Genomic DNA, 26,315 nt, shown 5'->3' with positions numbered 1-26,315 from the left:
AACTCACTGCATATGCTGCGGTTTGTGTGCGTGTGTGTGGTTTTTAGCTTGGCTCTAATGTTCTCTGTTGGTTTGTCTTATCTGTCTTCACTGCCAGACTAATGGCAGTGAAGTTCCTTCAGTTCCTCCAATGCCCAGACTTCCTTCCTCTCTTAATGAGTTTGAAAACGGAAATCACACCATCCCTCCCTCTCTCGTTCTTATAAAGCATTTCTTTCCTTCTAGACTGAGTTCCAGTCATGTCTTCAGGATTGTGAGACACTGGACAGCGAAGACCTTGCACAGCAAAGCGCTTCAGAGAACCTGTTGCTGGGAGCCTGCAGAGGTCAGAGGTCAAAGGTAACAGGTGTCACACTATCAGCGCGCTGTCCTGAATTTGCATTACAATATGGATTTGTTTCTGTGATTATTTCAAATCCTTGTATTAGCGATTCTGAGGCAATGTACATTTGTTTGGCTGCTTAAGGCTTATGTTTTGATGTTTAGGCATGCTTGTGAATATATTATGCTCGTTTTCCAGTCCTAAGCTCATGCTCAAGAATAACAGCATTCTTTCTGTGCAGTCTATGTGGAATACATGACTTCCCTTAAACTCTCTTTGTTTTTGAGCACCTACAACAGATTTGTAGGTGCTCAGAGAGTTTTGCTTTGTTTCTCACTTCCACCTGAACTTTTGTTTTGTGTCATGCCATTATGTTTCACTAAACGAAACCTCCAAATGCTCACTTCAATATATTGTTGATGGCCAGCAATTGTGCATTAGACTTTTACATTTTCAGGAAAAAAGTACAGAGTGCCTAAACATTGCAATGCACTGCATGCTTTCTAGGGTGTTCTGATTACTAACTGGACTAAGTCTCTTATGATTTCTTTCTCTTTCTTTAATTAGATGGAACTGTGCAGATGGAAAGGATGGAGCAGAATCCTGTGGGTTTTCATCTTGAATTTTACAGGTTAGATTTGAACATGTTTGCATCTCCTGACTGTTGTTTTTGTTTAGATGTTTTTTATTTTGTTTTTTTACTTTTATTCAGCAGAGATGCATTAAATTGATCAGAAGTCATAGTAAAGGCTTAATATATTTTAAATAAACAGTTTTTTTGGGTAACATTTTATTTAAAGCCTTTATGCATAATGCATTATAAAGGGTTATCATAATGCATTATAATAATTCATAATGTGCACTGTAATACATTATATCTTGTCGGAAATAATTATAACCAAATTTAAAATGCATAGTGCAACAATGAATTGACAATGAATAAATTGAAATGAGTGCAATGCATTATAAGGTGCATTACAATTTTTTCAATGCATTATGCATATAGGCTTTAAGTGAAGTATTACCGATTTTTTTTTATTCAGAATTAAATCCTGAAAAAAAGACATCAAGGCTTTAACAAAGATATTAAGTTTTTTCAACATAATAATAATAATAAATGTTATTCTTGAGCAGCAAAACAGCATATTATAATGATTTTAAAGGATTATTTGACACTTAAAATTCAGCTTTACCATCACAAGAATAAATTACATAAAAAATGTATTTACATTAAAATAATAAACAATTATTGTAAATTATAATAATCTTTTTTTCATTATATTTTTGATCAAATAAATGCAGGCTTGGTTGATTTTAAAATCTTACCGACTCCAAACTTTGAAACATTAGTTGTTGCTTTGATTAAAAGCAAGTGTGCAAGTGCTTGACTCTCTTTACCTCTTTGCTCTGTAGGTTTGGTGTCAGTGGAGGGGTCTGGTCGCTGTAGTCTGTTTAGCCGGCAGCACATACACACATTTGACGGTGTGATTTATGAGTTCCCTGGAGACTGCAGCTACATGCTGGCGGGAGACTGCCAACACAGAAGCTTCTCCATACTGGGTAAGAGCCAGTCACACACATAAACACAGTTTTTCATGAATTAAACAAGCTATGGCAAAGTTTGTACACTGTCAAGATGATAAAATGCCTGCTTTTGTGTGCATGTTTACGTCTAGGTGATTTCTCTCATGGAAAGAGGAAAGGAGTGACTTTGTTTCTGGGAGAATTCTTCGAGCTTCACCTCTCTGTTGATGGGACGCTGTCACAAGGAGCAGAAAGGTACAAATTGCAAATAACCCATTTAAAATATAAAAGTAAATGCTCATGGATTGCTAAGTGAAGGCGAATTCAAATGCGAATGATAAACTGAATAACGATTGAAAAACATCTTTTGAAAACTGGAAAGTGAAAATCAAGGATCAAGGATTTTTTTTTTTAAAGAAGTCTCTTCAGCTCAACAAGGCTGCATTTATTTGATCAAAAATACAGAAACAACAGTAATAGTGTGAAATAATAATGGTTTTCTATATTAATATACTTTATACCTGTGATGCAAAGCTGAATTTTCAGCATCATTACTATCTTCAGTGTCACATGATCCTTCAGAAATCGTTCTAATTTGCGGATTTATTATCAGTGTTAGAAACAGCTGTGCTGCTTAATTATTTTTTTTTTTTACTGATCCCAAACTTTTGAACGGCAGTATATATATTTACAGTGTACTTTCCTTATTTTATTTTTATTTAATTCAAAATCATGAAAATTAATTTAGCATTCTTTAGGATTTGTATGTACTGTACATTATTTATCACTATACTCTGCTGAAAATACCAGCTTAGACTATCATTATCATGACATTATCAGACATTATCATGGCTGGTTGATGCTGGTTAGTGCTGTCATTGCTAGTCTAAGCAGCCTGGTTTGCGACACCAGCTCACCAGCATATAAAACACAACTAGTTATGCTAGTCTTTTCAGCAGGGTAGAGCATATAAAAATACTTCTTAAAATAATTTTCCCCCTCCAGGCTCCCACTGCCGTATGCATCGAGCTCTGTGTTCGCAGGGTATGAGCTGGGGTACATTCGATTATGGAGCGAAGAGTTCGGGTTCTCCATCCGTATAGACCCCTCACATAACATTCAACTAACGCTCGCCAAGCAGCACAGCAACCGTACCTGCGGCCTGTGTGGAAACTACAATTATTTGGTGGAGGATGAATACACCGCACAAGAAGGTGAGACACAAATGCAGGAAAGAACACAAAAACATACCTTTCAAACTCTCTTTTGGTAATATCATGTGTTAAAACAGTGCACAGGATGCTGATTAATACGAGCTGGGGAAATAGGTGGCGTCAGTGTTGGTCCTGAAGACAAAACATTCGAAAGTTTGACTAGAGAGCCCTTTGTTTCAGAGATTAATGTGTGCGTTTGGGGGTACAGTATGTTAGTGCCCTGTCATCGTTCTATAATGCAGCTTTTGTAGTTAACGGTGCACTTATCAGCTGTGTTTAAATTTAGAACATAATCTTTCACATGAGTTGACCACATTATACGGAGAGCCAGGAAAACTGAGAAAATAGAGCTGAAAGAGAACATGTTTGAACAGGTGAAACCTAAGAAGAATGTGTTCGGGTCAAAAAACTCATAATTAACTTAATGTGTCCAGATGATTTATTTTTAAGTTTTTCCTGTCTGGACACAATAATTTTTAAAAAATTAAAAAGAGCATAAATTAATTATTTTTAAAAATATTTAAAACATTAAATAATTACTGTACTATTAAAAAATTAAAAAGAAAGTACTCAAATGAAAATAATGATAATATTAATATATTAAATTTATATTTTAATTATATATATATGCACACATACATATATTTTATATTAAAATAATAATGTAACATTTCAATATAATAATAATAATAAAAAATAAGTGAAAATAAAAAATTTTTTAATCTCTTTCTCTCACTATGTATGTATGTATATCAAGAAATAGAAATAAGTACTATATATATGAAATATATCTATATAATAATAAAAACATTTTTTCACAATATTGCAATACAAATAATCATAAATATATATATATATATATATATATATATATATATATATACAGTATATAGCTTCATGATATTCATAGATTTAAAAATGTGTGTGTTCAGGTTTCCTGACAGACGATCCATATGACTTTGCAAACTCCTGGGCCATGAAAGGAGCTGATGAACCCTGCAAACGTGTCTTGCCACCATCTCAGAGCTGCAACAGCACAGGAGAATCAGCTAAAGTCAGATGCTCGCATGCAAAACAAAAACAATATTCTGTGTGCCTTATCATATATAGATTCCTCTGTTTCTGAGCATATGCGTGTGTTTCAGGATCAGATGTCACGGTGTGAGGCCATGAGCAGCTCTGCACTCTACCTGCGTTGTGCTCGCCTCGTGGATGCGGCTGCGTTTGTGTCCGTGTGTGAGTCTGATGCCTGTCACTGCAGTACGGGAGAGGAGTGTGTGTGCCAGGCCATGCTGGAATATGCCCGTACCTGTGCCAGTCGCGGCATAATACTGTCCAACTGGCATGTACAGAGCCAGTGCTGTGAGTAATACATACATACTCACTTTCACAAATGTATAAATACAATTCACATAAGTAAGTCTGATATTGACTGTGTGTAAATGTATGTTTCCATTTGCTCAGCCCCTAAGTGTCCCATTGGCATGGAGTACAGCGACTGCACCCCGACCTGTTCCACTTCCTGTCAGAATGTAAACATCCAGGAAGTCTGCAAGGAGGAGTGTGTTGATGGCTGCAATTGTCCAGGTGAGAGAGATACTGATTCACCAATCTAGAAGAATTTATATACACACACACACACACACACACACACACACACACATATATATATATATATATATATATATATATATATATATATGTGTGTATTCTTATATATATATATATATATATATAAGAATACATATATATGTATATCTGTACATATATATCTCTGGTGCAGTCTTTCACAATTTTGCTTTTTAGATAAATTTACCTTTAGATATTTTTACTGAAAGACAAGACACAGTACGATGACCACGAATGATTATTTTTGTAGTGTGCTCAGTTTCCTGCTCAGTGTTGAATGTGTGAAATCTGTGTGTCAGCGGGTAAGGTGCTGGATGGAGATCGCTGTGTTGAAGTCTCTCAGTGCTCCTGCACGCATGCTGGGCGCCGATACCCTCCTGCTTCCTCCATATCACAGGACTGCAACACATGGTGGGACACACACACACACACACACATATGCACACATTACAAAACAATGCATTCAAATATGTCTGGCTGCTGTATCTGTACAAATTGTCTTAAACTTTACCTTAACTTTTAGTGTCTGTCGCCATGGATCATGGGAATGCACCAATGAAGAATGCCCTGGTAAATGGGAATTTGGAACTATTACTGTAATTTGATGTCAATCTAGCTCCATTCTAATAACAAATACAAAATATCCTATTTCACCAGAAAATACGTCACATTATGACACTGAAATGTGTAGGAAATGCAGCTTCATGTTGACATTAAATATTTCTGAATGCCTCAATTAGCAAACATTGCTATAGTGTTATTTAATTATTATTGATATATATTATATAGATATATAGATACAATATAGTCACAATTATATAGTTTTTGTCAATAGTTTTTGTTAATATTTTGAATTAGATTATAATAGATTTTATAGGCCTACTTAATGTTATTTTAATATTATTATTATTATTTTAATTTTATTAATTTTGTTGTGTTTTGTAATTTTTATTAGTTTATTTTTTTAAATATGCCTATATATGTTTTTTTTGTCATTTGTATTTATTGGTTTATTTAGTTTCATTTATTTTATTTAAGTTAAACTAAACGAACATGAGGAATATTGATTTTGCAACTATCTGAAATACTTTATTTCAGGTGAAGTTTATTTAGTTTTATTTAAGCGAAAATGTTTTCTAATCACTTTCTTGCTCTATCTCTCCTTAGGGGAGTGTCTGGTGACAGGACAGTCCCATTATAAGACCTTTGACAATAAATTCTTCACCTTCAGTGGTATTTGTCAGTATCTTCTGGCTAAAGACTGCCAGGGCAACTCTTTTTCTGTCATCGTTGAAACTGCACAGGTCTGAAATCTTCCCTATGGTATATATACACTTGTGCTTTTTTTAGGCTGTGTGCTTATGGTTGTATTTTCCTGTTTAAGTGTGCTGATGACCAAGATGCTGTCTGCACACGGTCAATTACACTGAGGTTCCAGGATCTGGCCAATCAAACAATGCGCCTCAAGCACGGGGGTGTGGTCTCTGTGGATGGAATGGATGTGCAGATGCCCCTAATTAATGGTCTGTCAGTATGAAATACACAGAATGCATACACAGAACATACAGAAATACATGGACAGTTATAATGTAATAATATTGAAGTAAAAATCATAATGCTGCATTGTGTTTGTGTGTAGGTGCATTAAGAATCCAGACTACTGTGTTGTCGTCTGTGAGATTGCATTATGGTGATGATCTACGTCTGGATTGGGATGGCAGAGGACGTGTTTTGCTCAGGGTAAGTGTAAAAACCAGGATACACCAGCTTAACATGGTCAAGCTTAACCAGCTCTAACCAGGTTAAAGGAAAAGTTTACCTAATAAATGAAAATTGTGCCATCATTAGCGTTGCTATTGATATCAAAAACTAAAAATAAAAACTTGAACTGTTAAAAATTTTTTTTTTAATTGGTAATTAGAAAAATGCTGAAATAGAATAAAACATAAATATTAGATGAAAAATGTAAAATTACATGAAAATCAGAAAATTTGCTTTGCCAACTAACTGAAATAAAAAGTTCAAGTACAAAAATGACTAAAACTAAAATTTTAATAAAAAATAAATTACAGCTAAATTAAATAAAATGATATATTTAAAAATTAATTAAAAAATATTTATAAAAATAAAAAAATGAATAAATACTATAATAGTTTTATATATATATACATATATATATAGACACACGCTACTGAAATAAGATTTATTTACTCTAATTCTACTCTACTTATTTAGCATAAATGTATAAAAGTAGTGCATATTACTTGCGTGCTGTAATTCAAATCTTCTGAAGCCATATGATTGCCTTGTGTGAAGAAAAAATGTCTTATATTGTCTTATATAATAATAATATAATATATTGTCATATTTACATTGGAATACATTCAAATATTGCACCTCATGACACATTGGAATATTGTTATGGACCACTTGTATAATAACTGTGATATTATTAGTTTTATGGTGTTTTCTTGTGATTTTTTGAAGCTTTGAATGCCTCTGTTTCCATTTATTTGCATTGTATGGAAAAGAGCAGCGTGAACATTCTACCAAACATCTTCTTTCAGTCACCTAAACCAGTTTGATTCAGTTTTGACCATCCAGAAACCCTGTAAAACAATCTGCCACCTTAAACTGGTTTTAGCTGGAATTTCCAGCAGTCAGGATCAGATGTCCTGGGATGCTTTAGGCGCTGAAGATAATGCATAAATACTTCCCATGTACATAATATGCCAAATCTGGGACATGTATCAAATACTCCCGTGCTGCAAACCTGATATGTGAGCATATGCGTGTGTGTGTGTGTGTGTGTGTGTTTGCAGCTAAACCCAGCCTATGCTGGGAAAACATGCGGCCTGTGCGGTAATTATAATGGTAACCAAGGAGACGACTTCTTAACAGTGGGCGGGCTGGTGGAGACACGCGTTGAAGGATTCGGGAACGCATGGAAGATGAATGCAGACTGTGACAGTGTTCAATTGCAACCCTCAGATCCCTGCATTTTAAACCCTAAGAGAGGTATACACACACTCACACACTCATGCAGATGCATGTATAGGAACAAATATTCTAAATCAGTCAATGTCATGTCAAAGTTTAAGAATTTTGCATTCAAAAACACTAATTAATGGCGATTACAGACCCCTAAAGATGCATATTTATAGACTATAAATGCACTTTTAGGAATTTGAATGAGTAAGTAAGATTTGAAGCATGATTTATATATGCACTGAACACCAGAGGGCAACACAGACCATCAGGTAACATGTTGTATTGTGTCTACAGTGCGTTTCGCTGAAGAGGCCTGTGCTGCGCTCTCTGTGAAGTTTGAGCCCTGTCATTATGTGGTCAACCCAGAGCCATATGTGAAAAACTGCCGCTATGATGTCTGCTCCTGCGCAGACGGCCAAGAGTGCCTGTGCGATGCTGTTCGCAGCTATGCAGCCGCCTGCGCAGCCAAGGGAGTGCTAGTCAACTGGAGGGGACATGGATATTGTGGTATATCTCATTCTGTCTGTTTAAATGCCATATAAAATATTTTTTTTCTTAGTGTTTTTTTTTGTTTGTTTTTTTATTTTATCTTATTTTTCAGTACAAAAGTATCATCATTCTGAAACTGAGATCCATTTACTTAAGAATAGAAGATGGATGATATGTATTGTTTTCTGAAAAATATATCCAAATTAAGTAAGTTTTGGCTTACAACAAGAAAGAAATATCTGCCAGTGTGGTAAGATTATTTTTTTAATTATTACATTATGTTTTTTTTTAATAAATTTAAATTTCCCTAATTTCAAATTATATTTTTAAATTTTTGAGTTACATGTATTTTTCTTGCATCATTGGCAGATATTCTCTAATTTGACCCTGGACCTAGTCATAAGGGTCTATGTTTTTTAATTGACCTGAATAAAGCTGAATAAATAAGATTTCCATCGATGTATGGTTTTTTATGATAGGACAATATTTGATCGAGATACAACTATTTGAAAATCTGGAATCTGAGGGTGCAAAAAAAATCTAAATATTGAGAAAATCGCCTTTAAAGTTGTCCAAATGAAGTTCTTAGCAATGCATATTACTAATCAAAAATGAAGTTTTTATATATTTACAGTAGGAAATTTACAAAACATCTTCATGGAACATGATCTTTACTTAATATCCTAATGACTTTTGGCATAAAAGAAAAATAGATAATTGTGACCCATACAATCTATTGTTTCTATTGCTTCAAATATACCTGTGCTACTTATGACTGGTTTTGTGGTCCAGGGTCACATATTATACAATTTCTTATGCTTCTAAAGTAAATGTATGTTGATTTAAGAATGTTTAGATATTTGTACTGGAAAACAAGACAAAAATGCTGTTTATTAAAGACATTTTATGCAGTATAATAACACTGCTGAATAAACATACTAAAAATGCATAAAGGTTTACATAACAAGAGTCAATGGAAGGTCTCCATAAGGACAGAAAACCAAACGTGTGTGTTTGTGTGTGTGTTTGGGCAGAACTGACCTGTCCGGATGACCAGATTTATGAGGTGTGTGGGAGCGTGTGTAATCAGACGTGCCGCTCTCTGTCGCTGCCTGACGGTGATTGCAGTGGCTTATGTGAGGAAGGCTGTTTCTGCCCCAGAGGACTCTTCCTCAGTGACTCGGGCGAGTGTGTGCCCCCCGAACATTGCTCGTGCCACCATAAGGGAGAGATCTTTGAGCCCAACGACATGATTGGTGACCATCACTCCATCTGGTTAGCAAGAAAAAAACATCACAGTTATTTATCATGCAGATGCACATAAGCTTTCTTTGGTAGCCTGATGTTTGGTCAAGCACCTGTGTCTCACAGAACTCATAATTCATTATTATATTTGATATTAAAAATTAAAGTATGTACAATGACACAGACTACAATATTATGTCAGCTGTCTTAATCATATTACTAGTAACCAGAATATTGGCCATATATACTGTATGTACAGATAAGCTGATAAATATATAAAATGCATTGTATGTATATATTATATATATACAGTATATATATATATATATATATATATATATATATATTTTTTTTTTTCCCCAAAAGAAATTAATACTTTCGTTCAGCAAGGATACATTAAATACTTCAAAACAGACAAAGACTTTAATATTGTTACTAAATATATATATATTAATTCTATTTGCACTTCGTAATCATCAGAAAACCTGACAAAAATCTGACATTTTCCACAAAAATATGAAGCTGTACAATCGTTTTCAGCATTGATAGTAATAAGAAATAAAATGACATTATATTTTATAATATATTAAAACAGAAAACAGTATTATTGTTTTTATTGTATTTTTATTAAATAAATGCAGCCTTATTGAGCATAAGAGACTTTATTAAAAACACACTATAAACATTTGTAGTGTGTATATACGTGTGTCTATATTTATGATTGTTTTAAATATCATTGTGTTCGTGTTTTTCTGTCTATGTTTTTGTAGTGTATGCGAGAGTGGATCCATGAAATGCACTTCTAATGAAGCCACTGGATCTACTCTGTCTGACCTCTTCTTCGATGTGCATTCTTCTTCAAGAGGTATTCCTCCTCATGCTCATATCTCTGCACACTTCTAATGGAGCACAATTGCACAAGTGGACAGAATAGTGTCGAGTGGCTCAGACAAGTACATATAATTAATTCTTTGAGTGTGTGTTTTACCTGTAGGGCGGCGCTCTATCTCTTGTCCTCCTCCGCTGCAGCAGTTTGCGTGTGAGAGTGCGAGGGATGCTGGGATAGAGTGTGCCAAGACCTGCCAGAATCTGGACCTGGAGTGTGTCAGTCAGGGATGTGTGTCTGGCTGTATGTGTCCACCTGGAACAGTAAGTGTGAGAGTCAACACTAGGAAACACTGCGATGAACATTACATTTCTCTCACAAATTTTATTTGTTTATATTAATGAAATTAAATTTATTAGCCAGGCCTTAAAATCACAGTAGGACTGGTAAATTCATATCAGATGAGCTTTACTATTGTTTCACAAATTTTTACAGTTTTGATAAATATTTCTGGAGTCAACTGTTGGTACAGTTGTTAATGGTACAATACTTAAATATAAAAAAATATAACTGAAAAAGCACGCATAGAGTGCAGATCTTTATACGTCAACTGCCAGTGACTTATAATTAAATTTGTTTGGAAATGAAGGGTATAAATGAACATTTGTGACTCTGGACCACAAAACCAGTCTTAAATCGCTGGGGTATATTTGTAGCAATAGCCAAAAAACATTGTACGGTTCAAAATTATCCATTTTTCTTTTATGCCAAAAATCAGTAGGATATTAAGTAAAGATCATGTTCCATGAAGATATTTAGTAAATTTCCTACTGTAAATATATCAAAACTTAATTATTGACCAGTAATATGTATAGATAAGAACTTCATTTGAACAACTTTAAAGGCGATTTTCTCAATATTTAGATTTTTTTGCACCCTCAGATTCCAGATTTTCAAATAGTTGTATCTCGGCCAAATATTGTCCCATACATCCAAACCATACATCAACAGAAAGCTTATTTATTCAGCTTTCAGATTATGTAGAAATCTCAATTTCGAAAAATTTACACTTATGACTGGTTTTGTGCTCCAGGGTCACATTTGATATTACATAAAGTGCTTACATGACACATATTTGCATGTGAATTTGAATGGAATGATTTGCAGCTTTATAATATATTATCCTTTTGAAGCTATAAAAAAATCAGGATTGATTTTATGGCTGTTTGCAGGTTCGACACAAAAAAGAATGCATTCCACAAGACCAGTGCCCTTGTTACCATAACAACCGTCCCTACACCTCAGGACAGAGCATTAATGTGGACTGCAACACCTGGTAAATCAGCCAATCACGGCTCACCCTGACACTGTAATGTCACTTTGTTGCGAACACCAGCTGACAAGTATTATCATTCAGATTACTGATTAACAATTGCATTTCCCTTTGTGTCCCAGTGTTTGTGAGAAGCGTCAGTGGAAGTGTACGCAGCGTGTGTGTGACGGTGTGTGTCATGTGATTGGAGAGACACACTACATCAGCTTTGATGGACTCAAGTTCTCCTTTCCTGGACCTTGCCAATATGTACTAGCTCAGGTAAAGCCAGTATCCTCGCTCTCTCGCTCTCTTTCCTCCTCTGTCCCTCATATTCACCCGCTTTCCCTCGTTCTTCTGTCTGCCGAGCAGGATTACTGTAACGGGTTGGACGGCACTTTTAGGGTTCTGGTGGAGAACTCGGCTTGTGGGATCTCAGGCTACCGCTGCAGTAAAAGCATCACAGTGTTGTACATGGGAGGACTGATTGTCATGGAACACAATGAGGTAAAACAAACACTTTTCATCTTCACATCATGTGTGATGTAAAGCATACAGACCTCCTTTTTGTCTTTTTCTTCTGCAGGTGAGGATGAAGAAACCCGTGTTGAAAGAGACAGCGGTTGAGATTGTGCGCTCTGGACAGTATTACATCATCCTTCTGGGTAAACACATCTCCATCACCTGGGACACAGGAACCCGAATCTCACTGCAGATCAATGGACAGTACAGGGTAACACACACACACACACACACACACACACACACACACACACACACACACGCACGCACGTCTAGTCAGCTATCCTTGTAGGGACTCTCCATAGGTGTAATGGATTTTCTACTGTACAAACCACATTTTCTATGGCCCTACACCTAAACCTACCCCTCACAAAAAACTTTGCATTTTTACTTTCTCAAAAAAACTCATTCATTATGATTTATAAGCTTTTGTACCCATGGGGACCTCAATTTAGGTCACGAGTCCCAATGAGTCTGTGTGTATTCAGGTTTAAGTCACACACACACACACACACACACACACACACACAGTCATGCACACACATCTGTCTAGCTATCCAAATGAGCACATATCATAGACTTTCATTTTAATTTTTAATTAAATAAAAAGTAATTTATGAATAATTTTAGCATATCCCCAAAGTGAGTAATTATAATTATTTATTAATCAAATTTTATGAATCAAAAATTATTTTTGATTAATTTTATCTTTAAGCTCAGTGTCCTCAAAGTGAATTCTTGTCAGATTTATTAAGAGGTAACAAAAAATGTAAGAGTTCAAAAAGAGTTTATGAATCCCAATTTATGAATAAAAATTATCTTTTTATCTTTGAACATCTCTCCAAAGGGAGTTTGTGACATTTATGAATGAAAATGTATTATGAATCACATTTTATTAATAAAAATGCTTTAGGAATAACTTATTACCTTTGAGCTTGTCCTCAAAAGTGAGTTTTCGCCATGTTTAGCAAGTTAACTCTAAAAAGTAAAAATATTTTTATATTTAGAAATGATTTATGAATCCAAATGTATTTATATAATATGATTTACTAATAATTTTCACCTGGGTTTTTGTCAGATTTTACTAGTTAAATAAAAAAAGATGAAAATGATTTATGAATAAAAACATAAGAATATTTGTATATATTTAGGCATATCCCCAAAGTGATATGTCATATTTAGCAAAAAGGTAACAGTTAAGTTAAAAAATAATTTATGAATTTATGAATTTATGAAACCACATTAATTAAATATAATTTATTAATATTTGTTTTTGTTTTGAACATGTCCCCAAAGTGATTATTTGTCACATTTAGCAAAAGGTAACCCTAATTAAATAATGGTTAGAGTTCAATAATCATTTATGAATCAAAATGTATGAATTAAATATGATTTATGAATCATTTATACCATTCAACATGTTCCCAAAGTGGAGTTAATTCCTAAATGAGAACACACACATACATTCTCTGCTTACTCAGCTTAATTATCTAAGGTGAGAAATTAAGAAATTAAGAATAAGCTTAAAATATTTGTGTGTGTGTGTGTTTTTAAGGGGAAAGTCTGTGGCCTTTGTGGAAATTTCGATGGCAGTCAGAATAATGATCTGTTGAGCAGCAGTAATCAGATGGAGGTGGACGCTGCAGACTTTGGAAACTCCTGGAAAGTTCGACCCAGCTGTGCTGATGCTGTTCCGGTGGGTTCATGGCATCACAGCCTGAACTAAAGTGTCTTCCTACAGTGACTCTGAACATAGAGGCATCAATTGACCTCCTATTTTGACTTCTGTGTGCAGGTTGTGTCTCAGTGCAGCACAGACCTTGTGAAGCTGGTGACAGTGGAGCAGTCCTGCCGTGTGCTCACTAGCACCATCTTCAGGGAGTGCAATAGCGTGGTTGGTAACATTTATACTCAACAGTCACAATTAAAATGATGAAAATACATTGCCACATGGCCATTACTCTTATTGCTTATGCTTTTTTTACTGATTTCTCTGACTGTGTCAGGTGGACCCGGAGCCGTACTGGGACATTTGCACTCATGACACATGCTCGTGTCCGTCTGTGGGTGATTGTGCGTGTTTCTGTAACACTATTGCCGTGTATGCTCACGAGTGTGCTCAGAAGGGACTGGTGGTGAACTGGAGGTCCAACGACTTGTGCCGTAAGTTTATCCACTTATTTACTCACCCACATGCGGTTTCAAACCCATCTGACTGTTTCTTTTGCAGAACACAAAAGAAGATATTAGATAGAATGTTCATAATCTTGTATACAATAAAAGTAAAGGGTTATAAAAGCTGTCAAGCACCAAAATGACAAAAAAACAAATAACTACTAAAAGTATCATAAAAGTAGTTCAAATTAATTGTTAATTAAGTGTTAAAAAGCTGTGTAACAATAACAAAGTAAAGGTCAGTATTTACTCCCTGGCATAGATTTTCATCAACAAATATACATAAATAAAAATACATACATAAAACTCTCGTGGACTAAACCCATAGCAGTGTGGTCCTATAATACAATAAATTAAATGTATCAAATGTTTAGTCTTAAAAAATATATAAAAGAAATAAAGTAATAATTTTAGCATTTCCACAGAGTGAGTTTTAGTGAGCTTTACCAAGAGTTTTAGAGTAAAAAATATTTTATTAATTTATTAATAAACAATTATCTATGAATAATTTTTATCTTTGAGCATGTCCTCAAAAGTTTTTGTCAGGTTTAGATTTTTTTTTTTTTTTTTATGATTTCTGAATCCAAATTTATGGATAAAATATGTATGGAAATGATTTTAAAATATGAAATATGATGTGAAAATATGATTTGGAAATGATTGTAATTTTATATATATATATATATATATATAGTTATTTGTATATATATATAATTTTTAAAGAAAGAAATAAATTATTTAAATACATAAAAATGCACTAAACCTATAACTGTAAACTGTATAGGCCTAAATGCAATGAAAAATATCAAATGTTGGCTTATGAGCTTATGAGAATCAGTTCTTAAAGTTGGGTAAACTAACCCTTTAATCACATTGTGTAACAGTGTGTTGTAACTGACTGTTTACTTGCAGCACTGAGCTGTGAGGAGTTGAATAAGGACGCAGGGGTGGAGTGTGAGTGGAAATATAACGCCTGTGGAAGTGCTTGCCCTCCCACCTGCCAGCACCCTGAGCCTCTGAGCTGTCCCGTCACATGTGTGGAGGGATGCCATGCTGTCTGCCCACCAGGTAGTGCCAATTCACACATACTCGCAGGTAAATAGACTTTGTAGACTCCCAGTTCTCTTTCATTCACACATTCTGTCTGCTTCGATCCCTCAGGGCAAGTTTTAGATGAGGTGCTGAGGAAGTGTGTGGAACCGTCACAGTGTCAGGTGTGTGTGCATGACGGACAGAGAATCTCCCATGGAAAACAGTTCATCCTTAACCATGACGATCCTCATCTCTGCCAGATATGGTACGCCACGTTCTGTTTTTAATCTCCATCACTCATTATTATATGCAGTGTGTGAGAGAATCTCACAAAGAAAAGTTTTCATCTCAAATTAACATAAAAGCAAAGACAGTTTTTCTTGTTGTTAGGACCATTGTTTTGTTTACATTATTTTCATGATTTCATCACAAATTCTCATTACTGTAAAGCAAAAATATCATTCAATAACATTCTCTGGAATCATGAATCATGATGTTTAAATATTTATAAGTAAATGTCATTTTAAAAGTAAATTACATTGTTTATTATATAATATTATGTACATTTATATACTATTATAATGTTAATTCTTATTTATATTTTGTTAGTTTGTATCTTATATTTTATAGTTTTCCTTTTAATTTCAGTTTAAGCTTTATTTAATTATATTATGTGTTTTTTTAAGTTGTGTTTTTTTATTTTTTAAATTTCTATTTAGCTTTATTTTTAATTTAATAATTTAATTTAATTTCAGTTTTGGTTTCAGCCATTTTGGTACTTCAATTTAAGCTTATTTTATTTCAGTTAGTTGCCAAGGCAACATTTCTTTCAAGTGTTCTTTTTCTAATATTTTTATTTATTTTATAAAAATATATATAATAAATGTATTAATTTTTTATTATATCTTATATCAGTTAACAAATGTTTTTCAATAATTTGCTATCAGTAACAGCACAGATATAAACACAAGAAAGCTCCTTCTGATTCTGATACACACAGACAAATTATATGAATAATACATCGTATTATGTTTATATTTTATTAATTATTATTTTGACATTTATTTTAGAATTTAAATGTGTACCATTTTTATATTATATATTTTGTATATATATATATATTCCACATAAAAAAATGAGAATTGTGGAGGGGAAAATATGCCTAGTTGACCGTTCGCAAAGAGCTTGATTGACAGGTGATCTGACCAATCATAACGCCAAATCAGCCATCTTGCCCGACAAACAAATCAGACAGGAGAGTAGATTATTCGGTGGACTTAAACTTGAAAAATTGTGTGTATTGACATCTTTCTGCGGTTGAAATTAAATACGTTCTGATGTTCATTCATGTTTATTTCGTGCTTTAAGTAAATATGAAAAGGCAATCGGTTCACGTGCCACTTGAACTGAGGTGCTACAGTGATCTGTCACGACACATTAAAGAGCCACAAAACAGTATTTATTGTATTTATTTCTTAAAAAATGACAAATTGTTTCATACCAGAAGTAACCTGTTGTCTTTTGCTGTCAGTAATGTATTTTTTACTGCGTGATAACATGGTGTGTAGTGTGAGAGTGGCATGGCTTGTCGGACATAGCAACAGTAACTAAGGAGGGCAGGGTTTTTTTGCGAAGGGTCAATTGTCATGAAAATAACTGTAAATATTATATTATTTTTTACATACATTAACAAAAACTATTTTCCTAAATTAATCAATTTAAGTATATAGTATTGTCATGTTTGTTATTTTTTTCAGTCACTGTGAGAGCAACACGTTGACGTGCGGCCCGTGTCCCGTAACTGGTTTTGCCTCCACATTAGCACCAACCACCATCAGCAACACCCCCACTCCGCTCCCGTTTTCCACCCCAGTGCCTGCCGACGCCTGCGACAGAGCGATGGACCTGGCCTTCCTCATAGACGGCTCCTCTGCCCTGAGTGAAGAAGACTTCAACTTGGTCAAGCTCTTCATCCTCCGTGTGGTGGAGCGCTTCCGAATGGGTTCGGCCCACACCCGCGCCACGGTCCTGCTCTTCCACTCCGGTGTGAAGAGTTACGACATGCAGGTGCAGAAGTGGATCTTCAAGAAGACGGTGCGCGAGCTGCCTTACAGCGGAGGTGATGTTGCGTTCATGGACGAGGCTATTAAATATCTAGCGGTCTACATTTACGATAAAAACAAGCGTGAGCATGCGGGTCGCGTCGCTATCTTGCTGACGGCGAGCGCGAATCCTCGGCCCATGCGTAGTACTCAGCGTCTGCTGCGTAAGAAAGACATCACTATCCTCACGGTGGCTCTTGGGCCTGACGTCAACATGGCACAGGTTAATGAGATCACGAAAGCCACGCCTAGCAGTCGCTCATACGTCGTGAGCAGTGTGACAGCGCTGGACGATGAAGCTCTGGCCATCACCGACTACCTCTGCACTTTGGGATTGGATCCTGAACCCCCAAAGAAACCCTCTACTACAAAATCCAGCACCACTTTGGTCACTCCAACAACTACCACCACCTCAAAACTCACCGCCGCCACAATTCCTCCAACCGCTGCCATTGTGACAGAATTTCCCAGCATTCCCAGCCCTGGTACAACACTTCCTCCACCTACTGTAACAACATACGAGGTTGTCTTCCTGTTGGAAAGCTCAGATGCAGTGGGCGAAGAGGGCTTCAATAAAACACGCGACGCTTTGGTCGACGTCATTGATTCGCTTGATCAAAAAGAGGTGGAGAATCTACGGATCACGGTGATGCAGTACTCCTTCACGGTGACTGTGGTAATCAGCCGCATGGAGCTGCAGCACAGGGAGCAGGTGCTGCAAAGAATGCGACAATTACATTGGACCAAAGGTGCGGAGGTCAACACAGGCCATGCCATTCGTTCCATATACGAGACGGTTACTACAGACACGCCCAGTAATACACCAGACCAGATGGTGTTTCTCATAACCCAGAGCCCTCCGACAGACGTCATTCAGAGGCCTCCGAGCTCCGCTCATAAGAGAGTGTATCCCATTGGGATCGGCCAACAGATTCAATACGAGGATCTGGTGCAGTTGAGCTTCCCGGATGAACCGATCATGCTGGACAATCCTTCGGATCTTAGAATACTGCGGCCTATGCTGATCAACATCAGTAAAACCATCAGAAAGCCTGTGTTGCCCACTCTGCCACCGAGAGCCACGCTGCCCCCTTCAGGTCAGATACAAGCGATACGCTCTTTTTGTATACTGTCACATTCTAGGGCTGCACAATTTAGGGAAAATATTAACTGCAGAAAAAAAGCTCTAGGTTTGCTGTTCTTTTTTTGTAGGGCTACACAATTTTATATATCAATATAACTGTAAAATAAAAATTGATAATTTATGATTACTATATTATTACTAAATTAAAATATGATTAATATTTAATTAATATTAATTTAATTAATATTAATCTAACAATAAATAAATATAGTAATAAATAAATTGTGTGTGTGCATATATATATATATATATATATATATATATATATATATATATATATATATATATATATATATATATATATATATATATATATATATATAATTTTTTTTTTTTTTTTTTTAATAATATTTTTTACTAAATTTCTACTGAATGGAATAACCATAAAAATTTACATTTTATTTTTTTTAATTAGGATACAGCATATATCCAGGTTTTCCAAGACTGGGGGAACCCTGGTTCTTCAAATAAAAAAAATAGTTATAAAATCAAATAATATATAATATAATATGGTCCAGAAAATATATAAAATTATATATTATATTTAATATATAAAATAATATAATCTTTTTACTTGATTTAGCTGTTTTTAATGATGTTTTGTCTTATTTTAAGTAATCATATATGCTTTTTTTTAAACTGCGTTTATTTACCATGACTTTCTATTTCACTGCATGCTGTTTTTATCTCAGTTGTCAGATTTGTTATTGACAGTGAGTGTAACTGCTGTAATTTCAAAGCTAAAGGAACAGTGAGGCAGCAGAGAGAGTGACTGCTGTGAAACAATTAAATGCAATGATGTAATTCTCTAAATTAGTGTGGAAATTGGCTGTCAGGAACCCATGAAGAACATCTTAGCAACCATCTACCAACTTCCTAGTAGCTATGCAAAGCTCCCTATCAGCTACCTTGCAAATACTTAAAAAATCTCACCAAGAACACCCTAGCAACCACTTAGAACACCTTAGCAACCATTTATCACTTTCCTAGTAACCCATGAAAAGCTCAAGCCAATTTTTGAATTTTGTCATTTCTAGCCATTGAATGCAAAGAGAGTCAATGCATGGATGCTTAAGGAGTGAATACATATGCTTTCTTTGTTCTTTTATCTCTGTGTGTGTGTGTGTGTGTTTGTGTGATTGAACAGTGCCGTGTTCAAAGCCTATGGACGTGCTGTTCCTGCTGAGAGCTTCTTCTGATAACCAGTTTGAAGACTTGAAAACATTTGTGAGAACCTTCATAAAGAGCACAAATATCGGTAAGTCTCCATAAGACTGATTTTGTATTTTATGTATACATTTTAATGTTTACTTCTAGAGTTGTACTTCTGTGTGTTGCAGGCCGCAATGACACACAGGTGTCGGTGATAGTGTATGGGGCGAAACCAGCAGTTGCAGTCACATGGAGAGATGAACAGACAGAAGACAACCTTCTCAAGCTTTTAGAAACCTTACAAAGCAAGACAGACAACAAGCCAAGACTGGGTAAATATGCCACGAAGACACAGCAGGTACAGTACAGCCTGACAGTTAAAATATACGCCACGCTATATACATGTGGGCGTTCCTTCCTCTGTCTCTGCAGGAGCTGCTTTGCGATTGGCCGTGCAGACAGCAGTTTCCTCCACCAGCGGGGGACGGATGGGGATCCCTAAAGCTGTGGTTATGGTGGTGACTGACAGGTCAATAGACTCGGTACAAGAGGCAGCAAACGAGGCTCTGACCGCTGGTGGGTGAAATTGTTCTACAGCTTTATCAATGCACTCTTAAGTAGCCTTTAAAATGATGTTCAGGGTTCAATAGAAATGCAACATGTGGTTGATTTCCACTCTAATTTAAACTCCCTCAGATTGTAAAAACAAGCCTGTTTACAGTAATGCATGGGGCAAGATATTCCAGATTTAAAACCAAATCCGTGCAGCTTGTATTTTTGTTTAAAAAAATTTACTGTATGCATGAAATGTAATTTATTTTTAAGTTGTAGAGTTAGAGATGAGGAAGTCAAAATGAATTAATTTCTGTGGTGACCGACAGGATGCCACTATGTCTTTACTAACCTTGGACACTCTAGCAGCCACCTAGCAAGTAAAAGTACATTAGAAAATAAAATATAAAAAAATAAATAAATCTATGGGAAGTTATTTTAGATTTAAAAGCAGAACTGTTCAGCTTATTTAGTTCTAAACAAGCTTGTTTGGTTTTCTTTTCTATGTACAAAAAAATATTTTAGAGATGATGTATCTAAAACAGAGGGATGAGTTGAAATAATTTTCTGCTGTAATCAACAGCTTGTCACTACAAAAGTGTTTTAGTATCATGTTAATATAAAAAAATACAATCTAAATCTATTTTGAGAATAAAATCATGGCGTTTTGAAAAAAAAAAATAACATTATGAGATGAAGTCATAGCATTATTATGAGAATAAATTCATAAGGAACGTAACATCAATGTGAAGTGCAGTCAGCCACCGGTTGCTACTTCAGATTGCACAAAAGAGGCAATTTCCTGAATGTCTGTCTTGTTCCTTCTTATGAATAAATTCAATTTCCTAGATAACTGCTCCATTGTCCTCATACTAATGACAGTTGGTGTTGATGCAGCAATAGACCAAGGATTTCTTAGTTAGTAAATCCTACACTATGATATAAGTAAATGCACCACATTCAGTTCTTGCATTTATAAAGCTTCTGACTCTGTGCTCTACTCCTATTATAACCTTTTTACAGTAATATATATATTTTTTTGAAATATCTACTTTATTTAGACAATATTATGCACTTCTACTTTTATTATTTTTTTCTAATAACATTATGACTTACAAGCAACACATGTTTGTTGTATACAGGTGTGTCAGTGTTTCCTATTGGACTGGGTAACCAGTATGACCAAACTGAACTGAGCACGCTCGCAGGACGGCACGCTCAGGACAACATCATCCGGCTAAGCAGCACAGAGTACCTGCTCGCCATGGCTGCCCTCGACCAGTCGTTCACCGACAAACTCTGCAGGGGTGAGACTCACATATACACACTCACACAATAAATAAAACAGGAATACCCTACCAGTTTGATTATGATGGTGATGATGATGATGATGATGTCCCTCAGCGGGTCCTCCTGGAGTGTGTGTAGATGATGAAGGGAATGAACGGAAGGTGAGCTGTGTTTTTTAGCAGGATGCAAAATTCCCATCATTCTATCAAACTCCCATGAAAGACCCCTACCTTACAAACATCAGCTTCTAATATTCTACCATTCAGCCTCTTGATCTGATGCAGACTTTCAGAGAAACAATCCATCTTTCACTGGATCTATAATCTCTTTCACTGGATCAGGCATTCTGTCTGTCAAAAAACCTTTAAGCAACAGCTGCTCACTAACGACTCATTTAATATAAAGCTAGTAACATGTTCTGTGCATGTATGCAAACATGAATGCTTGTCCGATACATTACATGCATGCCTGGTTCACGTGCATTTTTGGGTGATGATGGCAATAGCTAACCTCTGAACTCAAGGGGGCGATAGGGTTACATTTAAATGTTAATGCCATTAAAGCTCAATTTAATGTTAGGCAGTTAGGCGGTTAGCTATAAATGTCAACATTTGAACCTGCTTGTTTTTAAAGAATCTCTTCAGTTTGTTGGCAGCAGATGTCCTTAAAGAGAAAAATGACCTCTGAAGACAGTTCATGCTAATGCACCCTTTAGTGCAACATTTCAGAAAACAACAAATGCATACAGTAGCTTACATAGACAGAAGTGTTTGCATTCACTTACTTGCATGGAGTATCTTTTAACCTACCTAGGGCTGCACGATTTAGGGCTATTTGGAACATTTTCTGAAACTGAATTCATAATGCTATAAAGCTCTGGGTTATAAAGTTCCAGGTTTGCTGTGCCTGTTTGTAGAGCTGCACAATTTAGCCAAAAATGTTGTGATTATATATCAACATGACTATAATAATAATAAAAAATAATCGTATTGTATTGTAAAATAATTATTTTTATTATAATGATTATTATATATTAAATATTAAACAAAATAACAAATATTACTTCACTCTGAAACACACAGCATATACTGTATGTAAATAAATTGCAGCCTTTCTGATTTGATATTTTCACTTAGCTATTTGATTTCGGATTTATTTTGATTAATCATGCAGTGTCTACCGCAGACTAACAAAGGCTCCTGATGTTCTGGTTTGTACAACTAAGTATCTATTCTGATTATTTCTTTCCATCAGCCCGGTGAGACATGGCTGTTGCCAGATGGCTGTCACTCAGTGCTGTGCAACCCATCAGGCACGGTAACGGTGCAGAGCCACCGCATCAACTGTGAGAAGATGGAGCGTCCCGTCTGCAAAAACAACCTCCCGGCCCTCCGCTACAATCACACCTGCGGCTGTACCTGGACCTGCCCCTGTACGAATACACATCCCTCACTATACAACAACCAATCCTGTTACGAATCTCACATTCAGCACCAGTATATCACACAATACATTTACCACACCTTTCCTTTATTAAGTAATATCATCTGTGGGTTTCAACAGTTGTTTTCTTGACTGATTATGTGATTGGACTGCCAATAATTTTTTCTCAAACTTAGCTTAAAAATGCAAACTAGTTGAAACTGAATTAAACATGCATTGAAGCCAAGTAAAAACAACAATTTAGCGTACTACTTTCAAAAAACTTGTATCACTGCATAATACATTATAAAAATTGCATGAAAATGAATGAACTTCTAGCTTTAATATGCATAATTTCATTCCTACAGGTAGTTGCATGGGCAGCTCCACCAGTCACGTTGTGTCATTTTCGGGTGCAGCTCTGAAGCTGAGAGCCGCTTGCTCCTATCTGCTGCTTCGCTCAGGAGGGGCAGAGCTAGTGTTGCATACAACTACCTGTCAAAGCTCGCCCAATCAGATCTGCATGAAGAGTCTGGAGTTGAGGGAGGGCAGGATGAGTGTGATGCTACAGGATGACATGAAGGTTGATAAATTGCAAAAGCATGCAAAGTGAAAGAGTTCACTAAGCTAGCAGAGAGGGTCAACATGTTGTCTGTATTGCAGGTGACTGTGGGCGGTGTGATTACCGCTGTTCCATTCAGGAGTGAGGGAGTGACTGTGACACAAATTGGTGCAATACTGCACCAGCTGAGATCAGAGCAGCATGGATTCACACTCACCTTTACTCCCCACAGCAATGAGTTCATGCTCAATATGGACATCGCCATGAAACCCAACACCACTGGCTTATGTGGTAAATACACTTCCTTTAAGCTTACGACCGTAGTTTTTTGTTTGTTTGATTGCTTAGGAGAGTATTAGTCTGCCTGTATCATGTTGTGTGCTATTCCAAATGAATTATTCTAAATTTAATTTAAATTTATAAAAAATATTTAAGATTGCATGCAAAATGATCAAATTCATCAAATTATTGAATTATGAAATAGGTATATATATATACATTTACATTTACATTTAGTCATTTGGCAGACGCTTTTATCCAAAGCGACTTACAATTGGGGAATACAAAAAGCGATTCATCTTGAAGAGGCAGTCAGACAGAGGAAGTGCTCGTAACACCAAGTCTCAGTCATTGTTCAAATAAGTACAAACTAGTAGGTGGAGAGAAAGATAGAGGGAAAGTTTTTTTTTTTTTTATATATATATTTGTTAATAATTATTTCAATAGTTAAAATGGGTTTCTTTAGAATTTTAGAATTATTTTTAATAATATATATACAAATATATATATAAATATATATATATATATATATATATATATATATATATATATATATATATATAGTACTCTTGACAGTGAATGAGAGAGACAGAGTCAAGAGTTAGTGGTTACCCAAGCGGTCCTCTTTGGTTGTCTTTAATAAACATTGTATTCCACTTTGAATCACAGTAGTCATTAACACATAAATATTTAAATCAAATCACAGTAAACAAATTAATAGATAATCATACAGAAATGTTGTAGATATTCCACACATCTGGATTTACTCATAAATATCTCAGATCAACTATTTGTGTGTGTGATGTCCATAACTTGCCCATCTCTGTCTCAGGTTCCTGCTCTGATGATCAGACGGGTCTGGTGTTATCTGATGGCCGTGTGACCACAGACCCTGACGTGTATCTGAAGGGATGGGCTCTGGGCGAGTGTGTCCAGCATCAGGAGGTTCAGTCGTGTGCCGCGGGGGTGGCGAAAGGCTGCGATGTGTTAAGATCTGAGGTGTTCAGCCGCTGTCACGCGCTGGTCCCCCCGCAGGACTATGTGCAGATCTGCCAGACCGTGGCCTGCCAGCCTAATGCGGTGTGTGACCTTGTTACCGCGTACAGCAGCATGTGCCGTCAGCAGGGAGTGTGTGTGGACTGGAGGACGCCCACCCTCTGCCGTGAGTCTTCTGTGATTAATGAGTCATGAAGTGAAGCCGCGAGGACCCTGCGTGTCTCAGTTCAGTGAGATGGTGGTACATTGATCAGCGTGCCTGAGAAAGAACAAACAGGAGTTACTACAGATCTGTGTGCCGTAATGAAGTCTCAAGCTTGAAAGAAAGTTAAAGTGGAAGCATACAGCATACAGTGGCTAGTATTAAGGAATAGTTGCCCCAAAAATGAAAATGATGGCATTATTTAATCACCCTCTTGTCGTTCAAAACCTTGCTGTAACAACCACAAAAAGAGACATATTTACACAGATCTTGCCATCCAACAGCAGTTCATAGTGACCAAACTCCAAAAAGGACAATAAAATACTATACAAGTACTATAAAAGTAGTCTTCTCAAGACATACCATAGATTTTTGTGATAAAAAAACCTTTAAAGATTTTTTAATCATTAATCACTGATAATCTTCACCTCTGTTAAATTAGTATTATTTCTACTACTATATAGTATTTATTAGTTAGCTTTGATTATTTAGTGCTGTCAAACGATTAACTGCAATTAATTGCATCCAAAAGAAACGATTTTGCTTAGATTATATATGTATGTGTACTGTGTATATTTATTATGTATATATAAATACACACATACAGTATATATTTTCTGAAAATATTAACGTTTATACATTTATATATTCATATTCTTATTTTATATTATATATAAATATATTTAACATAATATATTTTTCTTAAATATATACATGCATGTGTTTGTATTTATATATATATATATAGATAGATATATACATATAATAAATATACACAGTATACACACATGTATTATGTAAACAAAAACTTTTATTATGGATGCAATTAATCACGATTAATCTTTTGACAGCACAAATATATTTATGTATTGTAATTTTAAAAGTTTTGTTAATTTTTTAATATTTCTTTTAATATTTTGCTTTAATTTAATTTTATTTCTGTTTTAATAATTTTAGTACTTCATCTTAACTAAATAAATTTAAAGGGTTCGTTTCAGTTAACAACACTGCTCTTTAGATTAAAAAATTAAAAAAAAGAAGATTTTAGATTAAAAGAAAAAAATTCTAAAGAATTAATTAAATATTTTAAGATAAAATAATCCTTTAAAATAAAAAAATCATTTTGTGTTTCATGGAGAAAAAAACAGGTTTATTCTAAAAAAGAATAAGGCTTCATGAAAATGTAAGAACTTTCTCTACCTCCATTTCTCCAATTTTCCTTTCTGCGATTGGAACCAATCACACGTTGTGAATGGCATTTTATGTCATTAATAATTTAGTGTTCTACTTGAATGCAAAATACTTGAATTTCCCATTTTATTTTCTGTGTGTA

The 26,315-nt window shown here is 35.3% G+C and overlaps 1 protein-coding gene across 1 annotated transcript in view; it reads left to right on the top strand.

Moving 5' to 3' along the window:
* Positions 1 to 236: 236 nt before the first annotated feature.
* The window catches only part of LOC306843198 (von Willebrand factor-like), a 36,759-nt gene continuing 10,680 nt past the window's right edge, over positions 237 to 26,315 (top strand). Inside the window, exons 1-37 of the mRNA XM_079374520.1 lie at positions 237 to 339; positions 890 to 953; positions 1,736 to 1,882; positions 1,999 to 2,101; positions 2,852 to 3,060; positions 3,993 to 4,114; positions 4,206 to 4,422; positions 4,525 to 4,647; positions 4,989 to 5,100; positions 5,213 to 5,259; positions 5,857 to 5,993; positions 6,074 to 6,212; positions 6,329 to 6,429; positions 7,512 to 7,707; positions 7,975 to 8,187; positions 9,204 to 9,444; positions 10,185 to 10,279; positions 10,409 to 10,563; positions 11,473 to 11,576; positions 11,696 to 11,834; positions 11,925 to 12,059; positions 12,139 to 12,285; positions 13,630 to 13,770; positions 13,870 to 13,968; positions 14,081 to 14,237; positions 15,162 to 15,317; positions 15,411 to 15,546; positions 17,039 to 18,480; positions 19,675 to 19,785; positions 19,868 to 20,011; positions 20,112 to 20,255; positions 21,374 to 21,538; positions 21,636 to 21,682; positions 22,776 to 22,953; positions 23,312 to 23,526; positions 23,607 to 23,796; positions 24,617 to 24,946. Coding sequence (XP_079230646.1) covers positions 890 to 953; positions 1,736 to 1,882; positions 1,999 to 2,101; positions 2,852 to 3,060; positions 3,993 to 4,114; positions 4,206 to 4,422; positions 4,525 to 4,647; positions 4,989 to 5,100; positions 5,213 to 5,259; positions 5,857 to 5,993; positions 6,074 to 6,212; positions 6,329 to 6,429; positions 7,512 to 7,707; positions 7,975 to 8,187; positions 9,204 to 9,444; positions 10,185 to 10,279; positions 10,409 to 10,563; positions 11,473 to 11,576; positions 11,696 to 11,834; positions 11,925 to 12,059; positions 12,139 to 12,285; positions 13,630 to 13,770; positions 13,870 to 13,968; positions 14,081 to 14,237; positions 15,162 to 15,317; positions 15,411 to 15,546; positions 17,039 to 18,480; positions 19,675 to 19,785; positions 19,868 to 20,011; positions 20,112 to 20,255; positions 21,374 to 21,538; positions 21,636 to 21,682; positions 22,776 to 22,953; positions 23,312 to 23,526; positions 23,607 to 23,796; positions 24,617 to 24,946 — 6,601 coding nt within the window. The 5' untranslated portion in view covers positions 237 to 339. The remainder of the gene's footprint in view (positions 340 to 889; positions 954 to 1,735; positions 1,883 to 1,998; positions 2,102 to 2,851; positions 3,061 to 3,992; positions 4,115 to 4,205; positions 4,423 to 4,524; positions 4,648 to 4,988; positions 5,101 to 5,212; positions 5,260 to 5,856; positions 5,994 to 6,073; positions 6,213 to 6,328; positions 6,430 to 7,511; positions 7,708 to 7,974; positions 8,188 to 9,203; positions 9,445 to 10,184; positions 10,280 to 10,408; positions 10,564 to 11,472; positions 11,577 to 11,695; positions 11,835 to 11,924; positions 12,060 to 12,138; positions 12,286 to 13,629; positions 13,771 to 13,869; positions 13,969 to 14,080; positions 14,238 to 15,161; positions 15,318 to 15,410; positions 15,547 to 17,038; positions 18,481 to 19,674; positions 19,786 to 19,867; positions 20,012 to 20,111; positions 20,256 to 21,373; positions 21,539 to 21,635; positions 21,683 to 22,775; positions 22,954 to 23,311; positions 23,527 to 23,606; positions 23,797 to 24,616; positions 24,947 to 26,315) is intronic.

This window comes from Barbus barbus (genome assembly GCF_936440315.1).
Source record: "Barbus barbus genome assembly, chromosome: 23".
NCBI lineage: Eukaryota > Metazoa > Chordata > Actinopteri > Cypriniformes > Cyprinidae > Barbus > Barbus barbus.
Note: the sequence above shows the minus strand (reverse complement) of the source record. Positions and strands in the feature narration are given on the sequence as shown.